A 16,424-nucleotide genomic window follows, 5' to 3' on the forward strand; every position below is an offset into this window, starting at 1 on the left:
ACTATAGATGACACTTAACTGAACCCTCTGGTATTACCCCATGCACTTAAATGAAGTAAATGCTTTTATTTAAATGTTGTTTTAAAAGTCAAGAGATCTACAAAGAATGTGCCAGTGTCTTTTACTGCTTTGGTTAGAACTGTGTATTTTAACTACAAACCCCGAACTTTAGGGATTTAAAAAGAATATATTGATATTCTTATCAAAAACAAAATACTGGAGAATTTTCAAAACTGTTCAATTTTAGCTATGAAAGTTCCAATAAACCCCACAGGAATCATACTGCTAAAAAACAAACAAACAAACAAAAAGCGTTGCAATGTTACAATAGGATGCGACCAAAGGACAAAACAAATCTAAATTAAAATTTTTAAATTCGAAATATTTAGGAAATATGCAGCATGGGTGGAATAGAAGAGAAAAACAGTACCCATTTTTTCCTCACGCCTCCTATTTACATTTATTTATGTATTGAGGCACCTTGCTCCTTAACATGTAACAAACCACTTTATTTTGCTATCTAAAACAGAAAGACGGGAAAATTATTAGCTCTTAAAATTAACTGTGCAATAATGTCTTCCAGGACTTTTTAAAACCATGCACAAATCTGAGTCATCATCACAATGTTGAGCACTCTTTACGAGTCTCATTTTGAAGTCAGGCATGCAATAAGAGGTGTACCTGATTTCCCCGACTGCTCATGAGAATGAGGTACTCTGCATCTAACTAAATAACCTTCCAAATATACACTTCCAGTAACTGCGCATACAAATTAGGCATACAATTATATACCAGTTCTTCTGAAAAAAAATCAAAATAATTGTTTTCAAACAATTGATGTGAAACATGGGATTAGAAATTAGAGAGTGACTGATTAAGAATAAATATATAGACAACACTCATTGCTTAATATGTGCTGTGCTTGGAAAATACAATGTTACATTTGTGATGTACTGTGCTTGTGCTGCGCTGGGAAAATACAAAATGTACGTGCAAATACAGCATGAGAGAATGCACAGATGAGGAGTAAGGAGGAGGACTAAAAGAAGGTCACACTTGCAAGGTGCCTAGATAACAGGGGGCCCTCGGACCCTGGGAACCGAGACAAACCAACCTTATGGATTGGACTGAGACCAAGGGCTCAGAGAGCATGCACAAGAAGATAAGGTGAAAAGTTCAGCTCTGATGAAGACATCTTACTTCATCCCGACGACCACCCGGACGACCACCAGAGAATACTACGCAAGCGCAGAAGGACTGATAAGATAACTAGCATACGAAGCGGGGCTAGGTGGAGCTAGGAAGTGAATATGCATAGGTGTGTTGCGAAACTTAATGCATATGTAATATTTTAGGGGATAAAAGAGAATGCAAGCGAGCAAATTGTTGCGCACGACTTTGGTGGGACTACCGTGCTGCCCAGCACTGAATAAACATACCTACTTTACAATCTTACTGATTGTGGAGTCAGTTTTCCGAGTCATTTGGCGAGCCAGCCAGGAGACACTCTGCTCAGCTGCGGGATTGACTGCGGAGCGGAAACCCCTAGGTGCACCCGAGTATTTTCCTCGTTGGGGACTCCACTCCCAGCCGCTCACCACGGGAGCAGACAAGGACCTCCTGAAGCTGCGGACAAACGGTATGTTTTACAGTACAGAAAGGGCCTGTAAGTCGTACGCGTGGCCGGGGCAGCTGGTAAATCATGCAGAGAAGTCTGGCGTGCAGCATAGTCCCCGTAAGGGAGGAGGGTACCCTACAGGCTGACCAATAGATAGCAGTTCAAAGAATTAAGAACATACCTATCTAAATTATATGTTAGCAGCATTGTTTCCAGGATATTTTGGTCTCTCAACAATGTAATGCTTTAAGTACAAAATCCCAATCCTGAATTCCATGCCACAAACAAAGATGTCCTCATTTATTTTATTCAATAACGGAGAAGGGTCTCTCTCTACAGACAGAACCCTGAAAATTTGTCTGTATTTTCAGATAAACTGTCTTCACAAGTTTACCCTCCAGTTTTTAAAATCAGATCAAACTAATCAAACTTTTTAACAATTCTATAGAAAATAAATTCGGGGGGGGGCTAAAATATCTAATAAATTTCCTTTCCTGTTCTTTAGACATTTTTGAAAAACAAATCGATATGTGAAGCTAACCTAACAGCCATTAGGTTTTGGAATTTTATATCCTTAATATTTAGAAAATGAATACAAAGCCCACACAAATACACAGCAGAACATATCAGTTATGACAACAATTTTGGACATTAAGAATGATTTAAAGTAACTGCTTTGGTGTTTAAATTCATGCTTTTAATCTCAAGGCAAATGGAAATGAAGTAAAGATATTTATGTTCTAATAAGGGGAAATTGTCAAAAATAAATATGCCACATATATACCACATACTTAGAAATATTTCCTATAAGTTTTTGAGCTTTACCTTGATCAGAGGGTTGGAGCAACTCTCCTATGAAGAGAGGCTGAGGGAGTTGGGGTTGTTCAGCCTGGAGAAGAGAAGGCACTGGGGAGACCTTATAGAGGCCTTCCTGTACCTAAAGGGGGCCTACAAGAAAGCTGGAGAGGGACTCTTTGGGAGTGTAGTGATAGGACAAGGAGCAATGGTTTTAAACTAAAAGAAGGAATATTTAGATTAGATATTTGGAATAAATTCTTTACTCTGAGGATGGTGAGGCACTGGAACAGGTTGCCCAGAGAAGTTGTGGATGCCCCATCCCTGGAAGCGTTTATGGCTGGGTTGGATGGGACTTTGAGCAACATGGTCTAGTGGAAGGTGTCCCTGCCCATGGCAGGGGGGTTGGAACTAGATGATCTTTAAGGTCCCTTCCAACCCAAACCATTCTGTGATTCTATAAATAGAAATACTACTCTGAGATCTTTTTAATTAAAGGGCTGGCACATCAAGCAGGTGTTCTCCTATGTCTTTTGCCAGTTGAGGCCTGTTCTGTTAATACTACGTATTTGAGATAAGAGTCTGGTCTTAGGCTATATCTGGCTACTTTCAGCTCAACATCTTCCAATGAATAGAACTGGTGTTTGCACACCCAACTGAGATGAAACTCCTGAACTGGCCTTCACATATTCAGGGAGTTGGAACCAGATGATCTTTAAGGTCCCTTCCAACCCAAAGCATTCTATGAGTTTGATCATCACATCTTTAATTATTTATTTATTTACTCCTTGCTTTGCAAAGCAATCTGTAAGCAAACAGATTAGCTCTGCATTGTCTAGAAATATTTTATGCTTCTTAGGAAGCATACAGTTGTCCTAAATATAAGTTATGATTGTTACTTTTTCCATCAAAGTGCTTAAGAGCCCTAGTTAACCTAATCCATACCAGCATCCATTTTGCTAAACGCCGAACAGAAATACCTGTGTTAAGCAAGTACTAATTACAGTATTTTATTCTTCTCCAAGGACTCAGAAAAAAATAATTTCATATTCTTCTTACTGAAAATACATGCTTAATCCTCCCCCCAAAACTGCTCTGACATTCAGTTTGTTTTAAAAATACTTTCTGTTCACATCTACTCTGAACATATAGAATTTTTCTGCTTTTTTAAAAATCAATGGCAAACGCACACAAATAAAATACTTTGTGTGATTCAATTCATGATTCTCATTGGATTTAGCAGTAGTGATTAAAGAGGTTACAATTACTGGCAGTTACCTCAACTGCCACAACTAAATCCAACAGAGATCATGAAGCTCTCTCCAGCTGCAGTTCACAGCTTGGTGCATTACCAAAGTGAAAGCCATTGATTTAAATGCACGTAGCTGGGAAGAACAGTGTCTGAGATACACCACCCACCCCATCACTTCTGCTTCAGTGGTTCCATTTCACAAGAAAGAAGACCATCACCTAGAGACGATAACCTTCTCAATCACTCCAGCATGAACTGCCAAGGCTTGTAAGATTATGAGATGACCAAGACCAAAAAAAAAAAAAAAAAAAAAAAAGTGTTAAAACCTCTTTTAGAAATAACCACCACTGGAGCATGTAGAAGTGCAATACACACATACAAAACTGATTCAATCTTTCTACAAATAACAGTGTTAAAAGACCATGTGCCTCATATAACATGTTCCAACCAAAACCTCAGGCTGCATTTGCACTTATGAGTGATAAATGTTTTCTCTAAAAATTACAGAAATGGAAGGATGACGTCTTACTGTCACTGACCTCACTGGAACAAGACTGTATTCACAAGTATTTCATGACATCCAATATCCATGAAAGCTCAATTTCAGAAATAATGAAACTCTTCATATTAGACATAAATAGAAAGCCTTTTTTTAAACAGACCATGCAAATTGGTATATTAGCCACTATTCTAGTCTTCCTACACAGTGTGCTCATCTGTTGATTTTAGATGCTTAAATGTATTCCAAACCAAATTTGTCTGTCATTCACAGCATGAAACTTAGTTAATCATATTCGGTGTATACCATCCACCACTGATAAACAGCTTTAGGTCAACTTGAAAATGAAACACTGTGAACTCTTTACAAAATACCGCTTTTAAAGAACCAAAGTACCAGTACACAAGGGAAAGAGACTGAACACAACAAAACAAAAAAGGGACAAAATAAAATAAAACCAAGGAAAGAAAGCAAAATAAAATAAAAACAGAGACAAGGCGTCCATCTTCAGCAGGCCAGACTTCAAACTCATTTCCCCCATGAAGGTTTCACTTGATGGCAGGTTTAGTGGCATGGCAAACAACACCTAACTCAGGCAAGTGTAACAGGTCTGTCTTGGCCAGTCTAGTCATCTAATAATGCACAAATATCACACAGAAAACATACACAACCAAATTAATAGTCAAAATTCATCTACCAGGTAGCGTGGTCATAAGATTTAGAATGGTTAGGATGGCATCTTTTTCTTTCAACCCTTGAGCTCTCAAAGTATAACATTTAAAGAAAAAACTGATACATACAAAAGAAAGTCATATTTTGACAGCTTGATGCCACATCATTTACAATTACATTTTGTTAAATTGTTTAATAAATGTCACAAAATTAACATTGATTTAATTGTGTAGTGATTCCCTCCTCATGCTTCCTTGATTTACCACTGTTTAAATGCACTCTAAATTTCAGATTTTATTATTTTTTTTTTTTAATCAAGTTTTCAGAGTTCCATTTTACCTCTCCTCTATGTTAAATTCAGTGCATGAACCATTTCATTAGTGACACTGTTGGCCAACAGTATAATTTAACCTCCCAGTAGAATATAGCCATTGCTACTTTTAAAGTCTGTGATACACTCCACTGATTCCATTAACAAGGTATTATATGATACATAGTAAATCAAAAATGTTGCGCTGTGGTCTCCAAAACCATACTTCTACACAATAAATTCATCAGAAAGTTAAACCTATATGATTTCACATCTTTACAATTTAAGATCAGTGACTCTGTTAGAAAGTTGCATGGAAACAGCAAACAGCATTCTGACATTAAAAAAAATGAAAAAAAAAAAATTGACCTCACAACCCAATCACTTCTTTACCTAATTACATACAAATCTCTGTGGGGTCTAGAATGATTTGGAACAGTGATACTTTTTCCATAATACATTTTCATCAGAAATACCTAATAAGTCAGCTACAAATGGTGTTGGAAGATTTCTCAGAACTTTGATTTTATTTTCCTTCCATTCATTGTCTACCACTAAGAGACAGGAAAATGTAGCTTTACTTGCCTGTTCTCCTATCACGTCAGGCAGTGATCTCATCACAAGAAAAACACCAGGAAGTGTTGTTCATTCATTAGGTGGCAATCTTCCCTCTCTGGTAGTACTGAACCAGTGTTAAGGCCTTTTGGATTAAACATAAAACTAAGATCCTGAATAATTTATAGTCAATTATTTAGGGGCAATTTTACAGTATTAAGGACTCTGGTCCAATACATTTTGCTTACACAAAAGCTTCAAGTGGATATAGCAATAACTTTGGGGTTTAAGAATAAGTTCAAAAATTAAAATCAAAAAGCTCCCAAAGCAAAGGATAAAATCAACTAAAAAAAAATCTAAGTTTCACGAAGACAAAAATATGCGCCCATATTAACAAGACTATGAGAACTGACAGTATATTGTAGGCCAGTATAACCTTTAGTTAAACTAGTTTTAGAATCTATGAAATTTTGGAGACTTGTCAGAGTTTGCTATGAACATCCCAGACCATTATTATAGCAGCACTAATCCCATACTACCCGTGTCATGATTTTGCAAACATGCCAAAAAAATAAAAAAATAGTACTCTGGGACCACTGTTAATGAACTCCAAAAAGTCAACAGCATTTTTTGAGCCCAAACCTGGCTCTTGCAGTTAGAAATGTTAATAGCAGATATTTCTGTACTTGCTACAGTTTATGGTTCAATCATTCTAAATATTGTTGTTCGTGGCAAAACAGCTACCATGTTCAAAGTAAATTTAGCTTTATTCCACCAGCTGGCATGTTTCCACTCCAAAGAGGTAAAAAAAAAAATCCAGATTCAAATGGGCAGATACTCAATTCCACGAAGATCCCAACGAAGTCAATGGGGCTTCACCTAACTGCAGTTATCTGCCTATACATACTTCAGCAATAGTAGGGCCATTCTTCATAGAATTGCACTCAGATCTGGGATATTACATTAACAATAAGAATTTCTGTATATTCAACATTTTTGTAAAAGTATGGCCTCAGAGCTAATTAAAGGAACACCTGTAAATTTAGTAATCAACAAACATTTTTATTTTATTAAGAGTTATAAAAATATTTTACACTGAAAGCATTCTGTGCAGATAATTGCATTTTTCCAAGAGATATCTAAAAATCAAAAAGGAGTACCAGAATGCATAAGAAAGCCTTTTTATTGTAAATAAAGTAATATTTTCCACAGTAAGAATGGAAAGCTTAAATATTTTTATTATACTAGCAGGTAAACATTCATATGTAAAAAGTAATTATCACCATAAATAAATATTTTAAATTAGATAAAACTAAAGTGTCCAAATGCATATATAACACGTCTATAAGACAGACTGGAATTTGGTCTTAAAAGCACCACACCACTCATACCAAAGATTCAAACTGCAATGTTACCTGTGCCAGGAAATTGCCTAGTCTTTTCAGTGCTCCACTGACTTCAGTGAGAACTTTTTGTGGGAATAAGCTTGCCAACACAAATCATATTGAAGGGGAAAACAATTTATTTTACCTTCTTCTCCCCCAAAATATATAACAACTATGGAAAACAGAATTATCCTAATTAAAAACAACTTTTTTTTTTCCTAATGCTGAATTGAATTAAATCTATATAATTAGGTTGCTTCATTCAATTTTGTTTCAAGACTTTTTTTTTCAAAAAGCAATAAAACAAAATAACAGAGCACCACTTCCTTACATGGAAAGCTTAAAACAATTAGCAGACAGGACAAAGACCAAAATTACAGAAGAATGTCTAAAATACCAACCTTCTGCACAGGGCACAACTATCAAAGCTCTGTCAATAAAAACTGTGTTAGTTAGATGCTGGGCCACACCAACACTCGATGCCTCACGAAACTTAATATAACATACTTTGGAAGAAAAAGCAAGAGGTGCGTTGCTGCAAGATAAAAGGAAAAAAAAAAAAAAAAAAAAAACACAATTAGTTACATTGAATAAATTTGTGTGTTTTTTGGTATATATGTGTTTTTTTTGGTATACCCATTGCAGCCTTCCAGTACTTGAAGGGAGCATATAAACAGGAGGGGGGGAGGCCTGTTTACATGTGTTGATAGTGATAGGACAAGGGGGAATGGTTTTAAACTAAGACAGGGGAGATTTAGGTTAGAAATTAGGAGAAAGTTTTTCACTCAGAGGGTGGTGAGGCACCGGAACGGGTTGCGCAGGGAGGTTGTGGATGCCCCATCCCTGGAGGCATTCAAGGCCAGGCTGGATGTGGCTCTGGGCAGCCTGCTCTAGTGGTTGGCAACCCTGCCCAGAGCAGGGGGGTTGAAACTAGATGATCTTTAAGGTCCTTTTCAACCCAGGCCATTTTATGATTCTATTATATGCTTTTTAAATTAATATATATATGTATATATTTTAGACTTCCTGGAAAAATTACCCAAAAGACAAGAATATAGAAATTTACTAACTTGTCTACTTAATATTACTAAAAAGTGATATTAATACCTCCTCCTCTTTAATGGAAACTTATAGAAGCCAAAATCCCAAGTTAACAAGACTTACTGTCTTTACAAATCTTGCTATACAATGTTCCCAAGTACTATTCTAAATAACACAAAATAAACTGCATCACATTTGTCAAGTAAATAATTTATAGTTATTCTTTTTTTCCCCCCACACACACTGTATAACCCTTGTTCAGGGAATTCAAACAATAAGTCCAGTCATTTTCAGCAAGTCCTTCAAATATTAGCCCATACAAACTGAAAAACTGTCTTAGGTCTTCACTAAAAATTTTTTGTTAATTCTTATTAATATTAAAGTGATTCTTGAGAATTCTTTCAAATATTTGGTCTTAGTTCACTAATGTAACAAAAATCCTTTAAAGTTTTTCACTCAGAGGGTGGTGAGGCACCAGAACGGGTTGCGCAGGGAGGTTGTGGATGATGGTTGTGGAAGATAGTCTTGTCTTCTTTTTGGTGAATAGGTGGATGTAGAATAGGTCTTAGAGAACCTTTGAAGGACTAGGCAGCAGCTGACCTTGCTTTACTGACAAACAGCATGCAAGTGCTAGAAATAAGATGGCTATTTATCAGTCCTAGCTTAAAGAAGACAGACAGACCAGAGGAAGTTAAGGATCAGGATCCTTTTCCAACAGTCCATCAATAGGCTAGCGGAGATAGGAAATAATTTTGTCCAAAGAGATTTCTTGATGGCTGTAGTAGTATCTTCATTCATAACCCAGTAATTGCCCAATCTGAAGGCTGTGTAACATCAATTTGAGTTAGTCTTAGACATTGAATATTGTGTGTCAGAGATTTTTTCTTAAATTTTTGTTTCTTTTTGCATGAAGAAGGCAGTGAGATTCCATATGTTCCACTTGCAATTTCTGCTGGTATTAGCAAGGCTCATTCCATTAAATGTGTTCTATTCAAAATCAGATTCCAGAATAGCAACTTCAGCAAATTCCATACCTGTATAAAACAGCTGGTTTCCAACGTATTACAAGCTCTTTGGTGCATTATAGAATGATAAATAATAAATATAAACTTATCCATTTTGATTTTGACAACAGCTTGAGCTTCACTTTACGCTGACTGTTTGCTTCTAAACCAATAGGAATGCTAGCTCATATATTCAGGAATTAAACTTGAGTCAGGTTGAACTGAAATTCCAGTGATCTCGAGCATGTAATGTTTTGAAGTTCACATTACTGAAGTTATGTATCTTGTTTTCTTGTGGCTCCTCATTCAATTGCATTCTTTTCTTGACTGGAGAAACTCTTATTTAATACAGTATTAGCGAATTCATTGAGCTTCCATTGTTATCATGTGTGAATACAAGCATGTGAAGATGAACATAAAACTGAAATCTGAAAGGGCGCAACTTTTTTTTTCTCCCTCCTTTCCACTTCAATTCTCCCCTTTTCCACCAAACTGAAACATAAAAAAACTTTAAAAAAAAAAAACAAAAAAAAAACTATGTACAATTCATATACTGTTGGCAATATATAATGTTAAACTTGGGGATATTTACTTAGTTGTTGTGGCAAATTATTTTACGAGCTTTCTTTTTTATGCAGTTTCTGAGTTTATTCTTGGTTGTCTTTGCTGATCTTGAATTTCTTGGTCCTGCAGAGAAAGACATAAAAGGAAGAGTAGAAGTCCTTCCAAATCTCCTAAAACATCCAAAGCAACAAAAAGAAAGTCTTCACGAACTCCTTCTCCAAGAAGGTCAGTTTGATGTAAACATAAAAGTTAATAAGCAGTAAAGGAGGAAAAAGTTGTAATATTTTTTGTTAAATTTAAATGGGACATAGAGATCACCATTATGAAAGGAACTGAACTCAATTTGTGGTTCTTCTGATTTTATTTATATTTTTGTTATATAAGGAGCTCTTTAATATTTATCATTCATTTTTCTAAGTAAAGGGTCAGTGTTTTTCAATGAACAGAGCAATCAAATGTGGATACAGATACAATTTTGGAAGTATTCTCACTGATTTACTGCCTTTGCGCTAGTCATCTCAGATGACTATGGCCAGTATGATTCAGTTTCAATTAAAACAACAACAACAACAAAAGTTCATAGGATTTGAGCTTCAGTATTCTTTAGAGAGTGTCTAATCTGTCAGCAATGCAAATACACTTGTACGATACTTGTACTTGCAAATACACATGTACAATACACTTGATGTAACTATTGTTAGTACATTTGCTTTTGGATCAAATTCTGATTTGAGTAAAAGTTTTCTTAAACAGAAACAATAAAGAATATAAAAAGAGAAAGGGATACAAATAATGAAAGAAGAGAGAGAGAATGCTCCACCTCCAAGAAAAAAAGTGATAAAGAAAAAGATAGAAAGGAGCAATCTGACCAAAACACCACTACTTTGAAGGTAAGCCGTGTGACCAAATGATAAGTAGTGGAGTGCTGCAAGTGGAGTGATTATTGGAATTCCTTCCCTCTTTTTTTTATTTCCCTCCTTTATTTTCTCCTTTTTCCTTACCAAAATATTGCCACTTGAGACACTTGGGTTTAGCTTTTGCCAGCAGGAGACATGAAAGTCATTCTGCAACTAGTAGTCTAGTTTGATAAGTCTCTGTGTTGGAACTTTACTGGACCCATAAAAGCTTGTATGTATAGACTATGGAAATGCTTGGTTTTGGTTTCTCTCTTTTTTCTGTTTGGTGCCATATGTTAGGTGTTGGCTAACTGCCTATCTGTATGAGGAGGCAGGAAGCAGATTGTTTAGTCAAAAAGTAGGGTTCAGGAACATCTTGGCTGTCAAGCTCAAAATATTTTATTTTTAATAAATTTTCACTCTGCAGTTCAGCCTCTCCCTGCTTGCTTTGGTCCTGGGTTGCATATTGGACTATGCAGGAAGTAAAGTTGAAGATTTGGGGAAGAATAGTATGGGATTTTCTTTTGCAAAATAGAAGGTGGTGTGATTAAAAGAAACATCTTCAAATTATTTAATCTTAGAATTTGAAAAGCAGTGTGTCTTTAAAAAGTAGCTTGTACTCAGAATTATTCAACTGTTATAAAACAACTGATTTAGGTGATTGTCCACAATATGTTTAAGTAATTATCTTACACAAGAAGTCTCTTAAAATTCATTAGTTATCTGACAAAAAAAAAAAATGAATGAAAATTCGTAATCCTGTTTTATTTAGAAAATATGAATAAGTCTTAATTTCTGGAGCTGTTTCTCATAGATTCCATGATACTATTTGTTCTATGTCAATATTGATGATCAAGACAGATTACTTTACAGCAATGATTTCTTGGATGACTTCAGTCACTTAAAAAGAAAACCTTTAAAAAAAAATGTGTTGACACATCTATTCTAAAAATTGCCAACACAAGATAGGCATGTGAAAATTGAGACAACCAAAATACCAAGAGTTGATTGGAAGTCATATACTGTCATATCCTCTAATGGTATGAGCATTTTTATTTTTATTTTTTTTTGTAAATAACTTTGTCTTTGGTAGGACAAAGATCACAAGGATCAAAATTCAGAAACTGACAAGGAAGTAGACAACAGAGATACACAAAGGACAAATGAAATCAAATTACAACAGAACGGGAACTGTCAACCAAATGAAGAAAGCCTCTCAATTAAAATGGAAGAGGTTTAGAGCAAAGAATGGACGTTTGACTCAAATAAGGAATAAAATCCAAATATTTTTATTTCCCAGGAAGAAAATGTCAAAACAATCAACTTGAATATGTTGATAGTACTAGTAGCTCTTTCAATTATTTTAATAACTTTTTTGTCATCATATTCGAAAGCAAGAGAGCACGGACCAGTTATACCATAAAAAGGCAGATGTTATCAGAACTATTAGTCTCTGAAAATACATGCATTTCTGTGATGGCTGTACTTATTTGTAAAATGATTTATGTTAAGTCTTGTTGTAAGCTATTCCAAATAAGTAGAAACTCAAAGATGTAAACCTGTCCTATCAAAAAAAGTTGATATGCATTGAAGGTTGTTTAAAATATTGCTTGTTGATGAATTCTGTATTGTTTTACCTTATAGGTTAAAAAATCCACAAAAACAATGTGTACTGTTTATTCTTGGGAGTGGTGTGTAAGTATATATGCTTTCTTTTGTTGCAAATGGCAACTATAGAAAAAGGGTTTTTAAACATAAACAAAGTTTTATGGTTATGTTAAATGCCCACTGACTACTATGCTTTTCATTTGCTCATTGCTTGAGTTTCTTGGGTTTTATTATTTAAACAATTTCTTACTAATATCCGTAAAACAAATATTTCTTTTAAAGTATTTGAGAAGTGCATGCTACTTTCCTGTTCTTAAAAGGAATATTGCAATATTATAGATAATAGATTAGTTTATTGGGTTATTTTGGGGTTTGGTTTTGTTGTTTTCTTTGCTCCTTCCAGAAGTGAGCACACCTGTATGATATTATCAGAAGTTAGATCTTTGTTTTGAGACATACTGCAGTGTCTGTTCAGTTGCAAATAATACAGGTGCCACTATGAAAACATTTTTTTAAATTTAAAAATAAATAAATAAATAAACGGGAGCACAAGCAGAAGCTTTAGTGCCTTCTTAAAATGTGGTATTTTCTAGAAATATATATGTGATAATACTCATTTTCAGATAAATCTTACATGTTCTCTTTTGCTATTTTGCCCTCACCATACAGTAGACAAGACTGCAAGTGCTTTGTCAGAATGGTTGCTTAATTCACTTGTTAAAATACTAAAGTTCCATTTCTATTTTTTTATTTTTAGAAGAGATTTATAGGTGAAAGCAAAGATTAATTTTGGGGACCACCAGTGTACTAAAGTAGCAGCTGAATGCAAAGTATTTTTGATCACCTGCATCAGACAGCCCTTTAGACATTTGATTTACATTTGGATGGCTTTAATCATTACCTCTCCATCATTTTCTCTAATACCTGTTGAGTGATATCAAAGGAATTGTACTGATGGGGGGACAAATAATTTGGGAAAAAATGTTCTAATTTACAAAGGATTTGTATGGTAGTTTATTTTTTCATTCTTTGGGGAGAAAGTATGTAAGAAAGAGAATGAAAAGCAAATATTTTTGTCAAGTCAAAATATGACTTGTGCTATTTGAACTAATATAATCAGTTTCATCATTGTGAGATGTCTTAAAGTCATATCTTTAGAACTTGTACCTAATCAAGTAGATTACTTTTAATACAAGTTAATGCAATCAAATGACTATATTGCCTTAATTCATGGGAAGAATTTCTTTCAGTTAAAAGCAAGAAACAAAACAAAACAAAACAAAAACAAACACTGTTTCTTTTCATTTGCGTAGTTAATTCTTATGGAAGGAAAATAAAAACACAGTAAAGGGAATGAGAAATAGGCCCAATTTCTAAGGTAATGAAACCCAATTTAATTGTGAAGCTGATTTCTTATTTTTTTGTAGGATTTAATGCTCTTGCCACTGTGTCCATTTAAGACTAGAAAGTGCTTTACCAAATAAAGTATAGACAGTAATTTTTGTGATATTTAAGCCATATGCTGTTGGCTGGTAAACAGCTTATTCTGATTTAAATAAAAATAAAAATTTGTATGCTTATGGAAGACTGTGAAGTATCATGTCTTGCAACAACAGTTGTCTTATAATGTGTAAGTAGCATAAAGCAGAGATTGTATACTTGTTATCTTTGGCACCATTTCACTAATAAAATTAGGTATTTTAGAGGGAAGTTTCTGTTGGCATGTACATATTAAAGGAATATTTTTAGTTGATCATCTGGTTTTATTCAGGTAGCTTATTTTAATTTGAAATGTGGATACAAGTGAAAATATACATATATTATTTATATCTTTTAAAAGCTACGTTTCTCCTTCTCTGAGAGAAATTAGAAAGCATATTGTGTTTCAGTTACTTAGTTTGATTTCCTGCATTTTGTTATTCTAAAATTGCATAGCTTTACTATATAGCAGTTACAGGATATGTAAAAGATTGTGCACAGTTAGATAAGAAAAAATACCTTAAATAAATGATAATTAAGGATGGCAGCCTTACTAGCTAATTTATCACATGTAAGTCCATATGCAACATATTATATTTTATGTGAATTAAAGGTTACCTTAGAAAAAAAGTTTTAAAGACCAAAGGGGGGGGGAATAAATTTTTATTTTCTAGTTTTGCTTTGCACATACTTTGCAGATTTGTGAGGGTTATTAAGTTATATATGTTTGTATTAGGGGCTTTACAGTTCTTCTCTTCCTAAAATGCTGCCACTAGAGAACTAAAAGACCTGTCTCCATAGAGGGTAGATCATTTTTAAATCAGTAGTGTAGCACAGTAATGAAGTTCATGCTTGTTCCACCAGGATTGTGTAAATTAATTGTGTTCATGCTTGCTCCACCCATTAAATGTGTCTATCTTTCACTGGAAGTCCATTGTCTTCATTGTAATAAGTTTGCATGCTGAGCTGCAATGTCAGGTTGTTTGGTTTTGCACTTTATAAAATAGAGGAAATTAAGCAAAGATTTTGAGAACAGCATAATTCGTTATAGCTGTATTGTTTTTCAATGTAATTTTATTTGAGTCGGCCTTTAATTGAAAATGTTGTGACTCATAAGTCAGCTCAGAAAAGTAACAATATGGTGCCATTTTGCTAAGAGCATTTAAAGCACATATGCAGAAGCTTCCATTAGTGACCACAGTTATTTCATAACTGTGTTTCTGGATAACAGATAGGGCTTTTATTTGGATTTTAAAAGGGGAAGGTAGCAGAAAACAACTGTTGGTGGATGAAACAGGAATCCAAGCTCAAAATAGAGGCGACTGTCACTCAAATAAATTCAGTGAAGTCAATAAGTTTACACAGGTATGAGGGATGAAAATTTCCTCACAAACATTAATATTAACATGGTGTTAAAAACAACACAAAACAAAACAAAAAAACAAAACAAAACAAAACAAAACAAAACAAAACAAAACAAATAAAAAAAATAAAACCTTTTCCAGATTTCAAAATTGTAACTAAGTGGGGGGGACAACATCTCATTTGGAAACTAGAAACATCGAAAGAATGGCTGAGAAACTGGTGAGATATGGGTTCTGTCTACCCATTAGTCACCTGCTAATTTTTGATAGCAATTTCAGATAGATACATCTAGCATTAAATTAGTCAGCTGGCAGCAACCTGCACACAGCTTGGATTCTAGAATGAACTGACCTTTTGAGTGTATTTACTCTGCTGCTAAAAAGATAAATTCTCTAGTCTGTATCATGCTCGGTGTTGCTTATTTGTTTGCTAGTGTTTTTCACCACAGCTGCATCTAAGGCAAAACGAAGTTAATTTTGAACTCTGCAAATCTATTTGTTATATGGTAGCTTCTCTGTGTTGCCTTTAGCTTTTACTGACACTTTGTAATTCTGAAATGTGTTTATTTGATTCGTGTCAGTATGGAACAATGCTAGGGCCTCATGATGAAATATAACCTTCTGTTTAAGGAAAACAGAGTGATTAGTGTACATAGTTCTTGTATCATGCAAAGGAACGATCCAGCAATTTGTGTAAATAGAGGGTTTGAAGGGCGAACATTGAGACTCTAGTCTGGGAGATAAGAGGACCAAGGAGGTTCTTTAGGAAACTGCAGACTTTTGCATGGGACGCTGCGCAAGCCTCTGATAACCAGCAAAGAGATCCACCAAATAAGGAGAAAGGGGGAGTTGAAGGACGACCGAAGGACAAAGCCTGGGAGGAAGACTAGGAGCCTTCAGCACAAGAGACCCCCAGAAAGACCACCAGAGACTGCTACGCATGCATCTGGAGGGGGTTTGGATTCCAAGAACTAATTATAATAACCCCGCCTTTTCTAGGAATAGTGATGAATATGTATTAGTCTAGGAGCATAAAAATCAGCCACCTGATGTAACAGGTGTGCGTCCTGGTAGAGCAGAGACTCCTGGTGCACCCAGCGATGTTTGCTTGCCTCTATTCGCTTAATAAATCACAAAAATCCTATTTGGGACTTAATCATTTATCACAATTGGGGGCTCGTCCGGGAGGGTCTTGGTTCCTGAATTCTGACTTGATCTAGGAGGGGCGCCCCACCATTTGGTGGCTCCTGTTCGAGTCAGGTTCGGGACTAACACCATCCTGAACCTGAATAAAGGCAAGCAAAGAATTTGATTTTTTTTGTGAGCTCCCTTGCTGGCTGCAGCATTGTATTTTGCCCGTAATTCTGCACGCGAAGATCCGA

At 35.1% G+C, this 16,424-nt stretch overlaps 1 protein-coding gene across 2 annotated transcripts; it reads left to right on the forward strand.

The window, feature by feature from the left end:
- The first annotated feature begins 8,687 nt into the window (after window positions 1-8,687).
- LOC118159440 (splicing regulatory glutamine/lysine-rich protein 1-like) lies at window positions 8,688-15,097 on the forward strand. Of its 2 annotated transcripts, XM_035314021.1 has the most exons (4): window positions 8,688-9,920; window positions 10,449-10,585; window positions 12,236-12,286; window positions 13,627-15,097. In XM_035314021.1, the coding sequence occupies exons 1-4, from the start codon at window positions 9,764-9,766 to the stop codon at window positions 13,681-13,683; spliced, it is 402 nt and encodes a 133-aa protein (XP_035169912.1). In that variant the 5' UTR covers window positions 8,688-9,763; the 3' UTR covers window positions 13,684-15,097. The 2 variants fall into 2 exon arrangements, with proteins under 2 accessions (XP_035169912.1, XP_035169911.1); XM_035314020.1 differs by having other exon boundaries at window positions 9,672-9,920; window positions 11,685-13,909.
- The last annotated feature ends 1,327 nt before the right edge of the window (window positions 15,098-16,424 follow it).

The sequence above is a fragment of the Oxyura jamaicensis genome, unplaced genomic scaffold, assembly GCF_011077185.1.
Source record: "Oxyura jamaicensis isolate SHBP4307 breed ruddy duck unplaced genomic scaffold, BPBGC_Ojam_1.0 oxyUn_random_OJ70387, whole genome shotgun sequence".
Classification (NCBI taxonomy): Eukaryota; Metazoa; Chordata; class Aves; order Anseriformes; family Anatidae; genus Oxyura; species Oxyura jamaicensis.

Bases quoted from the DNA above. Each gene is read 5' to 3' on its own strand.
- LOC118159440 (XM_035314020.1), top strand. From the start codon at position 9,764: ATGCAGTTTCTGAGTTTATTCTTGGTTGTCTTTGCTGATCTTGAATTT. The intron at 9,921-10,448 runs GTCAGTTTGATG...TTTCTTAAACAG, and splicing joins CGAACTCCTTCTCCAAGAAG to AAACAATAAAGAATATAAAA. The intron at 10,586-11,684 runs GTAAGCCGTGTG...TGTCTTTGGTAG, and splicing joins AAAACACCACTACTTTGAAG to GACAAAGATCACAAGGATCA.